The sequence below is a fragment of the Apodemus sylvaticus genome, chromosome 8 (genome assembly GCF_947179515.1).
Source record: "Apodemus sylvaticus chromosome 8, mApoSyl1.1, whole genome shotgun sequence".
In the NCBI taxonomy this organism is placed as follows: domain Eukaryota; kingdom Metazoa; phylum Chordata; class Mammalia; order Rodentia; family Muridae; genus Apodemus; species Apodemus sylvaticus.
Window position 1 is genome coordinate 96532466 of NC_067479.1, and position 16665 is coordinate 96549130.

A 16665-nucleotide genomic window follows, 5' to 3' on the forward strand; every position below is an offset into this window, starting at 1 on the left:
GGCTAAATTTATGACATTTACCTACAAAACCATGTATTTTGAATTTGAAACATGTTATTTTCTAGGACCACAACTAAAATTAAAATTATATAAAAATTATAGTGCAATTATGATCAAGAAAGTGTGGCTTAGTACACATTAGATCTGGGATGGGTCTGTTATACAATGCATACAGACACACAGACACAGAGACACCCACTCAGACACAACATACACAGAGATACATATACACAGACATACAACACACAGAGACACATAAAAGGTACAGCTACACAACACATAACAACATACAACATCACAGCACACAGAAACATAGACACACATACAGATACAAAACATAAACTTATACTAATACACACAGATACATAATACACACAGACACACAACAGAAACACAGAATTACATATAGACACATATGAAAAACATGCATATGCAACAGATGCATACATATATGAAGCACATATATACACACAATACAACACACACAAAACTTATAGCACCCACATAGACATATACAGACACACACAGACATATACACACAATACACAGAAACACATACACACAACACAGAAAGACACACAGACACACACAATACACATGGACATACAAACAGACATACTACAGACACACAAGACACAAATACACAAAACATTCACAGACATATACAGAGGTGCACAATACAATAGATACATACAACATAAGCTACACATAACACATATAAACATATACATAATGCACACATAGACTCATAATACACATAGAGACACTCACAACACACAGCTATACAACACATAGACACCCAGACATATCAATATACACAAATATGTACACATACAGACACACAGAGACACATAAAACACACAAATACATATGCAGATACAAGTACACACATATATACAACACATACATACATATAACAAATAAACACATACCTGCACATCCACTTATACATGACACACAGATACATACACAATACACACATAGGCATATACACACATGAAGAAAACCCTGAAGCCCACAGCCACAGACATATATACATGTACACAACACACACATATACACACAGCACAGAATATACACAATATAGACACAAAGCACAGTCACAATGCAATGTACACATACATACACACAATACATACACAGAATGACAGGCATACACAAGTTTTAATTGCTGGAACAAAAATATTTACTTACTTGTAAGTCAGGGGACACTAAAGAGTAATGCAGGATTCTAACCCTGGGGATGACTGGGATGACCAAGTTATCCATCTTTATCTACCTCCTGGCTGGTGCTCACACTATGCTCTGTACAAAGAGCAGTAAAACGACCTTTAAAAGGCACCAAAGGGCCATTCAGTACCTAGTGTTTTGCCAAGGATGCACTCCAACTTACACTGCACACAGGGTTGGCTCTTGATGCCACAGCTCTTAGAATTTGGGGAACAAACCCAGAAAGGAAGCACACTTAAGGATGGAATGAGTCCGTTTTAAAATTCCCCTTCTGTCCTTGGCTGATTCACAGCCTCAGCGCAGGTGTGAAAGACCCAGGACTCAGAGCAGAGAGCTCAGAGACTGCCCTACAGCTGAGAGGAGAGCATGAATTCAAGTCCTGCCGAGTTAGAGTGATTTAGTGTTAGAGCTAACTTCATGTGTAAATCAAAGTACCTAGATACACAGCTTAGTTATTTTGGATGATCCAATGGATTTGTTAGTAAGTATGTTTTCCTTTTAAGTTGTTGTCTTTGAGTAAAGAAGACTCCCTCCACAGTGTGTGTGGCTTCATCTAGTAAGCCGAAGGCTGCTTGCAGCAAGAGAATGACCTGCCTTGAGCAAGAAGAAACTCCAGAGTAGACGGCCTCGGCCACGAAGTTCCCGTTAGCTCCTCTGGTCTTCTGTGGTCCAGCCCACCCTGTGGATTTAGTACTTGCTTAACCCTACATTTTGTTCAAGCTAACCTCTCTTTCTAGGCGCCCACTCTGGTGTTTCTGTTCCTTTGAGTCCTGACACATTTTACAAGTGCAGGTGGCTTCCTTTTCAAAACAGGAACTGCCTGGAAACCAAACGGAAACGGAGCAGCAAGCCACTGACAAGAATCATGGCAGTTTCCCGGTGATTTATTATCTTGCCTGTGCCAAGGTATTAACTTGCAAGGATGACTCTATAGTTTGGTGTCATTGAAGAACTGTTGCCTACAACACACACACACACACACACACACACACACACACACACACATTGTGCCGTACACAGAATACCGGTGAGAGGGCGCAGGAAAGAAGTTGCAAACAGTCCAATTCCTACGGGGGAATGGAAGGTAAAAATGAAATAGCTGCTGCTTTCGTCTCCGTGGCTGATCCTGAGCCCTCCGTCCTCTCTTTCCAGAACACTGTGTCTATGGTACCTTTCCACACGGGGTCAGGTGCTTTCTGGCTTCCAGCCACCTGCCATCTTTGATTGATTTACCAGTGCCTCTTCTTGGTGATGGGGAGCTTTGGATCCATGGCAACCATCATGAACACAGAGGGAGCCTCCTCTCTGGCCTCTGACGTCAGAGCTCAGGTTTGACTCCAAGGACAGCAGAAATTCATCCTCTGCTCTCTTTCCTTGAGAGCAGCTAACTTGGTGATGACTTTTTCCCCATTGGTGAGATCAGCAGGCATAAGGATGGCTGATATCCACCCAGGAATCTCTGGGCTCAGTGTCTGGGCCCTGAGTAGGGGAAGGCTCTGATCTTCCTGGTGGACATAGATCTGCACCAGCCCAACCCTCAAAGTATCCAAGTTAGGGAGAGCTCTATCACCGCTTCATGCTCCTGGGTAGTGGGGGATACAGTAGTGAGTTTGTGAAATGGAAAGTAATAAAGTCCTAGTTGTGGTGCTAACCACTTCCCCAGACGGGGGCAGGTATGAGCACCTATCCCTCTAAGACTTCTTACAAATCCCATAGGAAGAGCACATTTTAGAGAGGAAATAATGTGTACAGAGGACCTATGAGAGGCTTCCCAATGTTAAATTCTTAGTGTCTCTTCCACAAACAAATGGATGCCAGGCAGAGAAAGCACCATGCAGCCTCGGGCATCCCATTCGGTGCCTTTGTAATGAATGCGTGTTAATAACCGAAAGCAGGAAAGAGAGGTGTGTGTGTGTGTGTGGGGGGGGGGGCGTGTAAGGGAAAGAAAGCCAGAACAACCTGAGGCTGACACAGGAGATAGCTGACTTCTGGCATCTACAGAGAGCTGCCACATCTTCAGAAGGCCTCTGGAGCTAAAGGGAACTCCCTCCGTCCTCTCAGTTGGTGTGAGGACCTGTGTCTGAATTGCCACTGACAGCAGAGAGTGGGGCGGTGGAGGAGCGAATGGGGTCGGCAGCTGGGAAAACAGGCTAGCACTTCAGACTCTGAGTTATTCATCTTCTAGGGGGAAACTTCTCAGTGAAGAATAATTTACCACACTGTCTAGCACAGTTTAAAAGAAAAAAACCACCATGACATGGCTCTAGCTTTTAGGATGGAAACAGATTTCCCCACTTATGTGAGGCTGTGAGCCAATAAGACACAGTGAAATGGAAATGCCGTGAAGTCGCAGGTGTGTTTAGCGCACCTCACACGACACATACCAGCTTTGTAATCCATGGAGATTCAGAGGATCGTGCACCCCTTGACTGATCAGCTTCAGAGGAGGCCCAGGCTAGGGGTCGCTTTTCAGCATTGTAAAGTCACAAAAGTGTAAATCAAATCATCTAGGCTGGGCTGCCGGCAGTGCCCAGCCCTTCTGGAGACTCCATTGGTCAGTGGCGGGTGTGAGAGGGAGCTTGGGGGCAGGTGTCTGGAGGAGGAAAGGCAGGTGCTGGAAAGCCCCTGGCAGCAAGATGGCTTGCTGTGGTGCTCACAGGGACCTGAGTGATGATGTCGGTTCCATGACTTAGCAGCTACAGGATCTGGGGGTCAGGGGGTGAGCATGCAAGTGCGTGTCCTCGGGGACTTACATACGTGTACAAGGCCACTTGCTCTGTTTTCCTTTCTGTTGCTATGATAAATCACTTCTACAAAAGGCAACTTAGGGAAGAAAAGGTTTCTTTGAGCTCACACTCCCAGGTTGTAATCCATCACTGCAGGAAGTCAAGGCGGGATCTCAGTCAGAGGAAAGAGAATCGAATGTCGTGCTACTTAGTCCACCTTCTCCCCTCTCACAGTCCAGGACCCAAACTCAGGGAGCAGTGCTACCCATGCCCCATTAAGCCAGGGCCCACTGGGCTGTAGACGTGTGCTGCACCTTTGCTGCCTTGTTGGGGTGAGGCTGAGGAGACATCTAGATGAGTCATCTCCCAGAAGCCAGCACAATCAACCCCCAAGTGTCTGTGCCCATCACACCAACCTCCCAGGCAGTGTTGAGTTTGAGGCCTGAGCTCTGCTGTCTACACTGCTGGAAAGGATGCTCAGACCTCCGGAGCCTGCTTGACCACGCCCACTCTGGGCGTGGCTCTTCCTGCAGCCCATCTGGCTTCCATCAGGCTTCTCCCCAGCTGCATGTACTGTCTTCATTTGTTCTTGTTTATGTTTTCTGGTAAGCGCAGGTCATCGCTTTCCCATAGGGCCCTATACTTTGCCTGTTCGGTTTTAACCCTTTGTCGCTGGGGCAGGTCTCCTTAGCCCAGTTCCATGAGCTGAGCTTGTGAGTGGGCAGATGTTCTTGAGACCAACCGGTTGGTGCTGATGAGGCGCCTGTGGGAGGGGCTGGCGCCTGTGGGAGGGGCTGGCGCCTGTGGGAGGGGCTGGCGCCTGTGGGAGGGGCTGGCGCCTGAGGGAGGGGCTGGCGCCTGTGGGAGGGACTGACGCCTGTAGGAGGGGCTGGCGCAGAGCCTCAGGTAGACCAGGATCTCGAAAGAAGCTTTGTACATCTTACTTATGAGCCTTACTTACTGGTGAGTAATGTGTATCTCATTAGCATTTAAATAAGGCAGAAGTAACTTATTGTTTATTTTCTTATGTAAACAAACATGCATGGTTTAGGCTGAGGCATCTACACCAGGCAGAAAACAGGAACAACCAAAAGGAAATGTATCCATTGATGAGTTCCAGCCCCCATCAGGGTCCGCATAGTTGTTCCCTGACCTTCCAAGACCAAGCCAGTCAAACTCCCAGCATGGATGAGGTGGGGGATGCTCATGGGCTCCTGTCCCCAGTGGAGGGACTAGCAGCGATCCAAGCTTGCTGGAAGAGGGAGAGTTGGTTTCGTTCAGGGACACCGCCCCAGAGAGACCCCCCCCCCCCATGCTCCAGTAGGTGGTCCCACATCCACGCACACACGGGCAGTATTAAGTGGAAAGCCAGCCAGCCAGCCAGCAAGCACATGAAAGTGTGTGTGTGTAGGGGGCAGATATTGGTGGGAGGCATAGTAGGAGAATCACAGTGGAAGAAATGAGCTTGGCTTTCACCAAAACACACCATATCAAAATACCATATGCATGTATGGAACGTTCAAACAATAACAAAAAAAAAGAGTGAGTTCTTAAAAAGTGAGGCTGCTAGCTCATGGGCAGCTGTTTCTCCTCCTACCTTTTTACCATGTTAAGATGCACATATAACATCCTTACCAAATGGTAGCACTGTGAGGCTCAGATTCCAGCTATCAGACTCATGAAATAAATCAGCTTCTTTTGCTTATAAAACGTCCAGCTTCAGGCATTGTGTTGTGGCAGCAACACAATGGACTGAGAGCTGTCTTTTCCCATGTGAACTAAGCTGAATGTCCACAACCTTAGCAAGGGTTTAATGGTGCTGGTTGGTGCGGGAGACACAGGTAGGTTGGTGGGAGGCGCTGATCTGGTCTCTGCTGCCCAACCCTGTTGCTGTTAAGTGAGAGCTCAGTTCTGCCCATTTCCCTGATTGTACTGTTGCCCTACGAATATGCTGAGCATCTGTAACTAATAATAGCTCTTAGAACTAAACCCCCCAAGGAACAGAATTTCCAGGTCTCTGGGCCAGTGTGCTGTGACAGTGACTATGTCCCATGTCCAGCCAATCCCATCACACTTCAGGGTGTGGGCAAGCCAGAAAGCCCTGCTTCACGCTCTACTCTAAGCCATGGCCCTGGCTCCCTTTCTTGGGAACTTTCTGGTGGACATTTCACATGACCCTATCCAGCCTTCCCAGAAGTCACTGTGAGACTGGGACCCATGCTCCCACTTGCTAAAGCCCTGCCTGCATTGTAAAGCCTCCTTACCTAGATGGTGTAAAAAAACCAAGTTCCAGGTAGCACTAACCCACCTCCTGAATAACCACCAGGCACTCAAACCAAGACTTTAAAAGGAAAAAAGCCAGCTCTTGCCCGACGCATCATCCCCTTGTTCCAGACGATAAGTACCGTCCATCTTGTGTCCTGTGGGCGACTACTCTGGCCTCGTGCCCTGGGATCAGTGAACCTCACTAGAGGGCTGCATCATTAAACCTGTTTGCTGCTAATTTGGTCTGATCTGGTCCCTTCATGTGGCCTTTCAGCCCCTACTGCACCCTGCTTCATTTCTGGGGCTTGGGGTTTTATGCTGGAGATGGAATAAAGTTGTGGGACCCTTCTCTCATCCATGAAACACCTGCATCATCTCTCTGAAGAATGGTGTGAGAATAGACTGGTCTCAACACAGGTCTTTGAAAAGCACTATTCAAGCCGGGGATTTGGCTCATGATTCTGGTGGCTGCAAGTGCTGGGGCAATCATAACTTCAGGTCATTTTCCTGCAAAGCCACCCATATGTGGTGGGTGTGAGCAGAGGGAGCCGTGCCGTGCACTCGAGGACGTGGAAATGGAAATGGATGTGAACCAAGCCAGCCTGCGGGGCTGTCAAGTCCAAGTCCGAGATCATTCCAGTTAATTTAGCAATTTCAGCCTGGGAGTTGGGAGCCTGGCTGAGAGGGAAGATACAGTTCCATCCTAGAGCTTCCGGTGTGACTCTCTAAGAACACACGGAGGGTGTGGTCAGCCTCTGGGTGCCAGCTTCTGGAGTCCAGCTGTTAGAGGGAGACGTTTCTGCACATAGCAGCCTCCTTAAATGACCAGTGGGGGGAGGCAGGCTTTTGGCTGGACTTCTTGTGCCTGAGGGCTCTTCCCTTCTTCTAGACACAGAAAGCCGAGGCTGTTCAGGGTCCCAAAGTCAAAAGCTGAAGAGAAACTGTATTCAAAGAGCGGCCTGTTACAAAACCTAATAGACGACTAACCTCTGGACCTTCTGCTCTTGCTTTGCTGAGGCTGGGCTCCTGCTGCTGCTTTGCTGAGTCTTTCCATGTGGGTCTACTAACTCATTGATTGTAAAACAAAATGACAAGAAGCAATACATAACAGCTCCAAGAGCAATATTTTCTGCTGGACCCTCGACTTGTCTGATTGCCCTGACACGTTCTTTGTCCACGTAACACAAGGATGTGGCTATCTTTAATCCCTTCACTGTAAGATGCTTCTCCTCCAGCTTTGCCTCTGTCCATACCTGGCCCATCTATGGGGGCTGCTGCAGTGTTCCCTCCCACCATTAGGTGTTAACTCTGCTTGATTTGAGGAGGGGACCCAGGCATTGTCACCGTTGGGGAGATGTTTTTCCTTCCAGTGGGAAGAAAGGGCCCTTTATCACTGAAACACCTTTACACTGTGGTTTGGCCACAGAAGTCCCCCAAACACAGCCTGAGCACAGGCTGGCCATGCCAGGCTAGGGCAGGCTATTTCTAGCTCTGGTTGTGTGGGTTGGACGATCAGACGCCCCCGTAGCCTATTTCACAGCCTCACTGGAATTAGAAGCCAAGACAAGGCAAGTGTGGCTTCTCTGCTTCCTGCATGGCTGTGGCTGCTTTGTTTCCTGTTTCCTTCTCTGAGGAAAAGAATGGAGGCAGGGAGGAGCAAGGTTGGGAAGAAAGGAGGCTTGGAAAGTGCTGCAGGCTTTCTGGACAAGGCTTATGGTTCATATGTGATGTGTGCAGAGCGTTGGCCAAGAGTTGGCCAGAGCTCCTAGAAAATGCTGTGCTGGGCCTTTGGGGTTTTGCACACCACCCCTGCTTGCTGCCTCAGAGAAGCCAGGAGGTTCCTGGCAAGACCAAAGGACCAGCTGGGAAACTGTGGAGCTGAGGTGGGGGTAGGGATGGGGTTGGAGAGGGCTGAGCGAAGCCCTTTTGGGTGTTCTCTGCTTAGTGTCTGTGTGGAGTAAGTGTTTCTGACCTTTCCCAAGGACAGAAACAGTCCAGAGGCCCTGTGAGGGTGAAGGACAATCACATGCTAGTTGTAGGGTTTAAACAACACAGGAAATAACCTCCTGCACCACATTATGACAACCTATTAGAGTAGTCGTGCCTTAAATATGAGGGGGGATAGAAACCCTTCTGTAACCCTTCCCATTGTGCCTCAACCTTCCTGTGAAAAAGGGGAGTGAACAGTGCCTACTTGTGGTACCAGGCAGAAGATCTTAAAGGTTAAAGGTCAGGTGGAGATTCTGGGAGGAGAGAGGATCTGACGGAGAAGTCTGGAAACCATTCTTTTGACTAGAAATTAGGCAGCTGAAAGCAAAACCAGATATCTACAATCATGTCATCCAGTTGGTAGTTTGCTATCTGATGTTAATGGTGCTGATGTTGCTGACAGGACACTGGATCTGAACAAAAGGTCAGATAGCTGGGGTGGCAGAAGTGTCCTCTCAGTCTGTCCTGGAAAACCATGTGATCATTTGATTCTGAAATTGCCTAATAGGACTAGGGATGCCCACCGTGAACTGTCTCATTCAGACATAATCAAACACTGCAGGGAAAGATAAATGCCCACTGACTCTTTGTAGCTGGGTAACATTGTCCTCTAACATAAGACACAACAAACATGCCCTGTTTCTGGGGGTGGAGAATTCAGACAGGGCACTACCTGGGCACCACTCCACAGCTGGGAACCAAGGTCATCTGAAGACGCTCTGACTCTTGAAGTTAGTGGTTGACAGAGACCCACAGAGGCTGGTGCCTGGGGTCCGTCTGGCCTTTCCATGTGGTCTGAGCGCTCTCCAATCATCGCGAATGACTGGAAAGAAGACTGATGAGGATGGGGAGAATCTAGCCACCTTCACTAGCCGAGCACTGGCAGTTGGGAAGCACCTGTCCTCCACACTGGACTGTCTGAGACAATTACAGGATTTGCCCTAGCCCAGGATTCAGGACCCTGTCACACTATGCAAGAAGAGAATGGGGGTGGGGAAGGGGGTCATGAAACTGATGTGACGTCGGTGGTGCTTGCAATGCAAACGTTTCCTGTGGTCTCATGTGCTCCAATACTTGGCCCCAGTTTGTGGGGCTCTTCTGGGGGGAGACGATGGGACCTTTGGAGGTTGTTTTAGGGTTTCTTTTGTTCTGCTAAACACCATGGCCATAAGTAGCTTCAGTAGGAAAGTTCATTTTGCTTACACTTTCACATCACAGTCCATCATAAAAGCACATTAGGGCAGGAACTCAAGACCTGGACCTAGAGGTAGGAATTGAAGAAGGGACCATGGAGAAAGACTGCCTATTGGCTTGCTCTTTGTCCAAGTTTAAATATTCTTGGCCCAGGGAGTGGCACTATTTGGAGGTGTGGCCTTGTTGGAGTGGGTGTGTCACTGCGGACATGGGCTTAAGGCCCTCACCCTAGCTTCCTAGAAGTCAGTCTTTCACCAGCAGCCTTCAGATGAAGATGTAGGACTCTCAGCTCTGCCTGCACCATGCCTACCTAGATGTTGCCACACTTCTGCCTTGATGATGATGGGCTGAACCTCTGAAATTGTAAGCCAGCCCCAATTCAATGTTGTCCTTTATAAGACTTGTATTGGTCATGGTGTCTGTTCACAGCAGTAAAACCCTCAGACACTCCTCATGGCTTGATCATCCTGCTTTGTTATACAACTCAGAACCCTGTCCAGGGATAACACTGCCCTCTGTGGAATGGTCCCTACCACATCTGTCACCAATCAAGACAACACTCCACAGACTTGCCTATAGGCCAGTCTTATGGAAGAATTTTCTCACTTGCATTTTTTTTCTCACCGAGTTGATAGAAAACTAGCCAACAAAGAGGTGGAGCCTTGCTGGAGGAAGAGAGTGAGCCTGAAACACTCACAGCATTGGTCTATTTCTTATTCTTTTTCTTCATTTTCCCGCTGTGTATGAAAATGTGATCAGCCAGCTGTACCTTGTATCCCATATCCAACTGCCATGGACTCTGACCCTCTTGGACTGGATACCAGGACAAATCTTTTCTTCCCGTGCTTTTAGTTATGGTATTTTATCATAGCAACAGAAAGCCAACTAGTGCACCGTCTGAGGGAAAGTCAGTCTCTCACGATCCAACTTGTTATTTGTTTCTGAGGAGGACTGCTCAGGCTATGCTGTTTCCAAATTCTTTTTGAGCCTTTATATGTTAGATACAGGACCTACTAGGGACTTTTATGGAGAAGGGCTCACATATAGTTTCTATACTGGTGAGATTGTCACTGTTAGTACATACACCTCTCATCGTGGAATGGTGTTACATAGTTTGGTTGTATTGCGTTTTCTTTGACCATTCCTTTCTTTTGGTGGCTATCTGAATGTTTCCTGTTTTTTCTATCAGTAGCCACAGATGGAATCAGTGTTTCTCCATGTGCTGTTTACATAATGCAGATGTGGTTTCTTCCCAGGATAGAGATGATGGTGTGCAGTATAGAGCATGCCCAGTGACACCCACTGAGTGCTGGGTGGGTACATACGTTTCTCTGTTAAGAGGGCTGAGGGGAAGTTGCTCACTAGTCTTTACCAGCACTTTCTGTTGTTAGTCTTTTGCCTTGTGTATAAGTGGAGACTGTGATGCAGTAGACAAGTGAGCTTTTAAGGTGCAGTTCCCTTATGATGGCTATAAAGAATGGCTTCTCAGACATCTCGTAGCTATCTAGTTCTGGGGGGAAATGCCTATTAATTTACTTCTTTGCTTCATTTCACTAAGACAGAGAAACGCAAGTAGAAATTGAAACTTTGGTTTTGTTGTTTTCATGTTTTATTGTTTTTTTTTTTTTAAACTAGATCTCATACTGTATGCCAGGATAGTTTTCAACTCAAGATTTGACCAACCTATCTCCAGGATGGGGACTCTAGGTAGCACTACTTAGTACTGTGAATGGTAAGTGAGATTTGATAGCACACTGACACAACAAACACCGGGAAAGGGTCCATCCGGATGGCTCGGTGGAAAAGGCAACTGCTACCAAGCCTGACAACCTGGGTCTAATCCCCAGGACCCACTAGGTAGGACAGAACTGATTTCTCTAAGTTATCCTCTGACTTACACACACACACACACACACACACACACACACAAACACATCATGGCAGATGTGTACTCCTTTCCATGTTCCCCCTTACAATAAACAGACAAAATATAATAAAATTTTAAAGTGAAAAGACCCCTAGTGCTTGCATGGAAGGATACCCCTTAGTAAAGCCACCCTAAAATTGCATAGAAGTTACTTTTACTCTCTACACATTTATTGTTAAATGTAACCTTGAGCTACATGAAAATATCCCAGTTGTCTCACGTGAGGTGAGATCAGAGTTCATTTTTTTATAGTGTTGAATATAAATGTTCAGGGTCATTTACTGGCTGAGTATTCTTTTCCCCAAGATGGTTGCTATTTACATATTCCCTTAAAAGGTCTAACCTTCCTCCAACATTGATCCAAATTTTGCACTGGTACCCTTGGTTTTTGTTTCTATTTTATTTTATTTTTTTTAGGAGGTGTGCCTTTGTGTTTATCTGGAAAGAAAGGGCACAGTTTCCACTTCCAACTGTGAACGATGGTTCTATGTTGCTCCTGCTATGACTTCCCAAGGCTCAGTAGTATAGCTCCTGGTATAGTAGTATAGCTCCCTGGTATAGGTCTTAGTGTAGTGGCTTTCCTTCTGGGGGGAGTATTGCCAGATAGATATTTGCTTGGATGGGGTTAGGGTTATTTTGGGAACACTGGGGTTCTCGTAAATTCATCACTTTTTAGAACTGTTGAGAATGTAGAATTCAAGGGACTAAAGCTGATGAGACAGCTCAACGGTCAGCTTGATGCAGGAGTGTATGAAAAACTGTGAAACTGTATGCAAATGATAGGAAGTACTGCAGGAGAGAGAGGTGGCTCGCTGGACTTGTGCTAGGCAGTTGGTATAAGCCAAGGAGAAGGTGGTCCTCAAAAGTCCTCACGTGAGAGGATCAAGCAATGTCTGGGAGCTTCAGGACTTTGGGGTATAGAGAACAGGTAGCCACAGGAGGTAGGTTATGGCCTTGTCAGCCAAATGTAATCACTGTTTATTTACTGATTTGGCAAGCACTTCTATAGCATTTTTTAACATGTTGGATATTGCTTAAGTATGAACCATATACTGAGAAAGATGAAGGACAACTCTGTTCTTTTAGAGATTGCATTTGAAGAAAGACTAGATCTATCTGGTGTGGTCTCCATCCTGGACATGAAGTTGGGATGAAGGGTACTTTGAGACCAGCGTGGGCTGGTGCAAGGTTGACCTCAGCTACATGAGGAGATACTGTCTCCAAAAATAAACAGGGATGATAGTTGTGTGCGTATATGTATGGCTGACGTCGTTAAAGAAAAGCGAAGAACCTAGAGCAAACAGGAAGAACAAGGTCAAGACCCCTGAGCCAGGAGAGGAGACTTCCACTGTGTGGACAGCCAAGAGGAGATGATACTGCAGAAACGGGGCAAAGCATGCAGAAAGGGACAGAATTCCCTTTCTATGCAGAATGTCACAGAGTTCTGGGGAGCCCAAGCCCACAGATGGACACCTCAGAGGCAAGCATTCTGACAAATTCTTTCCATGGTGTGAAGCTAGGCTATGTTGATGTTCAATGCTGGCTGTCCATTTGTGAGCCTATCTGTGGTTCTGTTCATATGATACGAGATCATGTGTATGTGTGTGTGTGTGTGTGTGTGTGTGTGTGTGTGTCTGAGTGGTATGTACTTCATATACTTATTTGTGTGTCAATCAGTGTGAATGCTGTAAACTTATTCTAATGTACTATGTCTATGAGTTTATGTCTATTTTAACATGTATCTAAGTGATTGTGTATGTGAATATTCACATTTATGTCTTTAAGTGCCTATGTGTTTGCCTGAAACTTTTTCATTTTATGTTTGTAGCTGTTTTGCCTGCATTTATCTCTGCTTTTTATGAGGACAGTACCTGTAGAGGCCAGAAGAAGGCATCAGATTCCCTGGAACTGGAATTACAGGTGGTGTCATATGGGTGTTAGGTATGAAAACTGTGAACTCTGGGAGAATTGTCAGGGCTATTACCCACTGAGCCATCTCTCCAATCCCTGCATTTAAATCTTTATGTTTGTACACATACTTGAGAGCATACGCCTGGGTTTTGTGTTTATGTTCCTGAGAAGAAACTGGGGAGGAAGGGTCACAGAAGGAAATAAACTCACACCGGGACCCTTTTCTGGCAACCTGGCAGGGACTTTTAGCCTTGCCAAGGGTCACAGAACAGACCCGTGTCACTGATGACATCACAGAATAAAGCCAGGATCCTGGTGACCATGTGGCCACTCAGGTTGGGGCTGGCTGGAGGGCTTCAGCACAGCCCACACCAGCTCTCACCGAGATTCTGGGTGCTGGTTTGAAGTCATGAAACACCATCTCACGGAGCACAGGGGAGAACAGACACCAATCAATGGGACCGCCGTGGGCGTGGCCAGCCCAGATGCCGCAGAGGAGAGCACAGGAGTGTGCTGGCCAGGTGGTCAATAGATGGGGAAGGGGATGTTATTATCAAAGGGGTGTGTTGGTCACACAAAGCAGATGAGAAAAGTGGTTTAGGGGAAGCTGGAACTTCTTATGCTGTTGTGCATCTATGGGGCTATTTCAGGAGATGCGTATACAAGAATGAAACCTTTATATATTTATTTTGATGTGTGTTTGAAGAAAAAAATAATGTTAGTCCTGTAAGACCTATAGCAACATAAACATTCCTTTATAGTTCATGGATACACGCTAAGCTAGAATGCCAACCATTGGATACCAAGGTGTATCTGCAGGCGGCACTAGGCTTTTGGAGCCAAGTGGCTCTGTCTGGTATGCAGATCCTCTGCCTCAGTTTCCTTGGTGGGATGAAAATTACGAGAGTGAAATTTCTTAGGCTTGTTGTGAATCTTAAAGGAATGAAGGCATTAGTACACTCTTACATGGTGACGGAGACACGGTGTGTTTCCAAAGGGTGGATGAGAGGCCACCCAAGATAGAAATGAGTCACAGAGGCAGAGAAGCTGGGGCTTCGCCACCCCAGAGTCCATTTCCATTCTTGGTTTTCAAGTGGGTTTTATTGAACTGATGTCTGCACAGTGCACCATGTGTGTAGCGGAAGGAATTGTGACACTGTTCGTGTAAGCGACAGCCACAGCCAAAACACAGACTATTATCACAATCCTCAAGAGTTCCCTAACACTCCTTTATGTCCAGCTCTTGGTAACTATTCTGCCCCTACAGGTTTGTTCTTTCTAGAATGTCTTTTAAGTGAGGTCATGTGATGGCGTCTTGCATTTAGCATGTGCATTACTTTTTGTGTCTGTTCTGCACACATTCCTGGCTCCTTTACTTTAATCCATGAATACAATTGCATTCTACTGTCGTACCACAATTTACTTTTCAGTTTACCAGGTGCTGGCTCTCCACACCTCATTTGATAACATTTACACATTCTTTTATCTTTGTCTCCCTGGGAAGTGGTTTTATGGTCATCTCTGGTGAGTAACAAGCACCTTCCCAAAGCCTCCAGAGCCTGTATGATTTTGTTTGTGGTTTCTTAGGAAAGTTACGCATGGAGCCTTTTTGAGCACACTGATGAAACTGTCCTTCCACTTCTCAGGGACCATGAGGAGGAATGAGTCATCTCCGCGGCCAGGGCCTGCCTTTCTCCCGGAGGACGACATCTACTTGGCAGCCCGGAAACAGGGGGTTCTGGGTTGGAGCAGCTCTCCGTCATCCCAGTCGTCTTCCGAGTATCAGTCTTATTCTCCATACCAGTCCTGGAACTCCAGCAAGTCTGAGGAGCAACAGGAGACCCCACCTGAGAGCATGTGCGCCCTGTATACCCACGTACAGACCGTGCGCGGGGTAGCAGTGGCTTGGGAGACTGATGATGGCTTCGAGCCAGTCACCAGGAAACCCCTTATCCGGGAGGCCGAGTTCATTAAGCGTCAGCGGCGGAAAGGCTCCTCCTTTGAGATGGCCTCCAACACAGACCTGCGCTGGGAGCTGGAAGCATGCAAGCACTACTGCCCACAGACTGAGGACCCTGTGGACTGCTGCATGCAGGAGCTACGAGCACCACCAGACTGGTTGGTCACCACCAATCATGGCTTGCGCTGTGTGGCTTGCTGCAGAGTCTTCCCTACGTTGGAGGCGCTACTGGACCATGCCCAGCATGGCATCCAAGATGGCTTCAGCTGTCAAATATTCTTCGAGGAGATGCTGGAAAGGAGGCGTGCCCGGGATCAGAGACAGGACCAGCAGCTTGCAGAGGAGGAGCAGAGCCCTTCGGACAGTAGTGAATGTACCAGACTCCTAAACAAGGTGCTTCCCCAGCAGCAGCAGGAGCAGGAGCAGCAGCAGCAGCAGGAGCAGCAGCAACAACAGCAGCAGCAGCAACAACAGCAGCAGCAGCAGCAGCAGCAGCAACAGCAGCAACAGCAGCAGCAGCAGCAACAGCAGCAGCAGCAACAACAGCAGAAACAGCAGCAGCCGCCACAGCCACAGCCACAGCTACAACCACAGAAGCAGCAGCAGAGGCAGCAGCAGAGGCAGCAGCAGCAGCTGCCGCGACAGCAGCAGAAACAACAGCCACTGCAGCAACAGGGAAAGTAGAGATCGGAAGTGAGCTGCCCACCCTCCCTCCAGCATTTTGGGTTGCTGCTCCTTTTCCAGCCAGCCGGACCAGAGCCACCAGAAGAGGGGGAGAGGACCAGGGTGGTGGGGGGAAGAGCCGTTCATGTGGCATGTGGAGCAGCAAAGGTGGGAAGAGTGGGAGCCTTTCCCCAAGGCGGAGCATTTCCACTAGAGTCCATTTCAAAACCGGAATCCAAAGAAGAGGGCTTCAAGAGTTCCTGATGGTGGATGCAAGATGGGAAACAGGCAAGTGTGTGGCCACAGGGATTTCTATTTTTGCTGAAGGATCAGCAGCAGTCCACACTTGCTGTTCAAGTACAAGTGACTCACAGGGGAGCCAACTGCAAATGAAGCTTCGGCCCTATTTTTTTCATTGTTAGGAATCTGTCATATGCCCTAATTCTATGTCTTATGTTGTTGGGATTAAACTTGAATAAGACAAAGTGGTACCCAGTGTCTTGAGTGAGCCATGCTGCCAGGTCAGGCGTGTAAGTGGGTGGCTGTGTAGGTGACTAACCAACAGATGTGGAGAGCCACGCTGCTTTACAGAAGATGGTGCTTGGGAAGTCCTTTTTACCTGTCAGTTCAAACACATTTCAAATGTTATCATCCATCTGTTCTACACCTTCTTCCTAACCAGTAGAGGGGACCAAGGGGAGCAAACAGAAACCAGCCAGGGCCAGTGGGTTAGGATTGCGGCTGATGGAGTCCATGTAAGCTGAGTAACCTTTATTGGAAACACCTTGAGTCCAGTCATT

General features: G+C 47.4%; 1 protein-coding gene across 1 annotated transcript; it reads left to right on the forward strand.

Annotated features, from left to right (window-relative positions):
• Nucleotides 1-14893: 14893 nt before the first annotated feature.
• On the forward strand, nt 14894-16239 carry Fam170b (family with sequence similarity 170 member B). Its single transcript, XM_052190143.1, has one exon. The coding sequence runs from the start codon at nt 14894-14896 to the stop codon at nt 15884-15886; it is 993 nt and encodes a 330-aa protein (XP_052046103.1). The 3' UTR covers nt 15887-16239.
• The last annotated feature ends 426 nt before the right edge of the window (nt 16240-16665 follow it).

Excerpts from the sequence above, each read along its gene's own strand:
- Fam170b (XM_052190143.1), top strand. The coding sequence starts at position 14,894 with ATGAGGAGGAATGAGTCATCTCCGCGGCCAGGGCCTGCCTTTCTCCCG.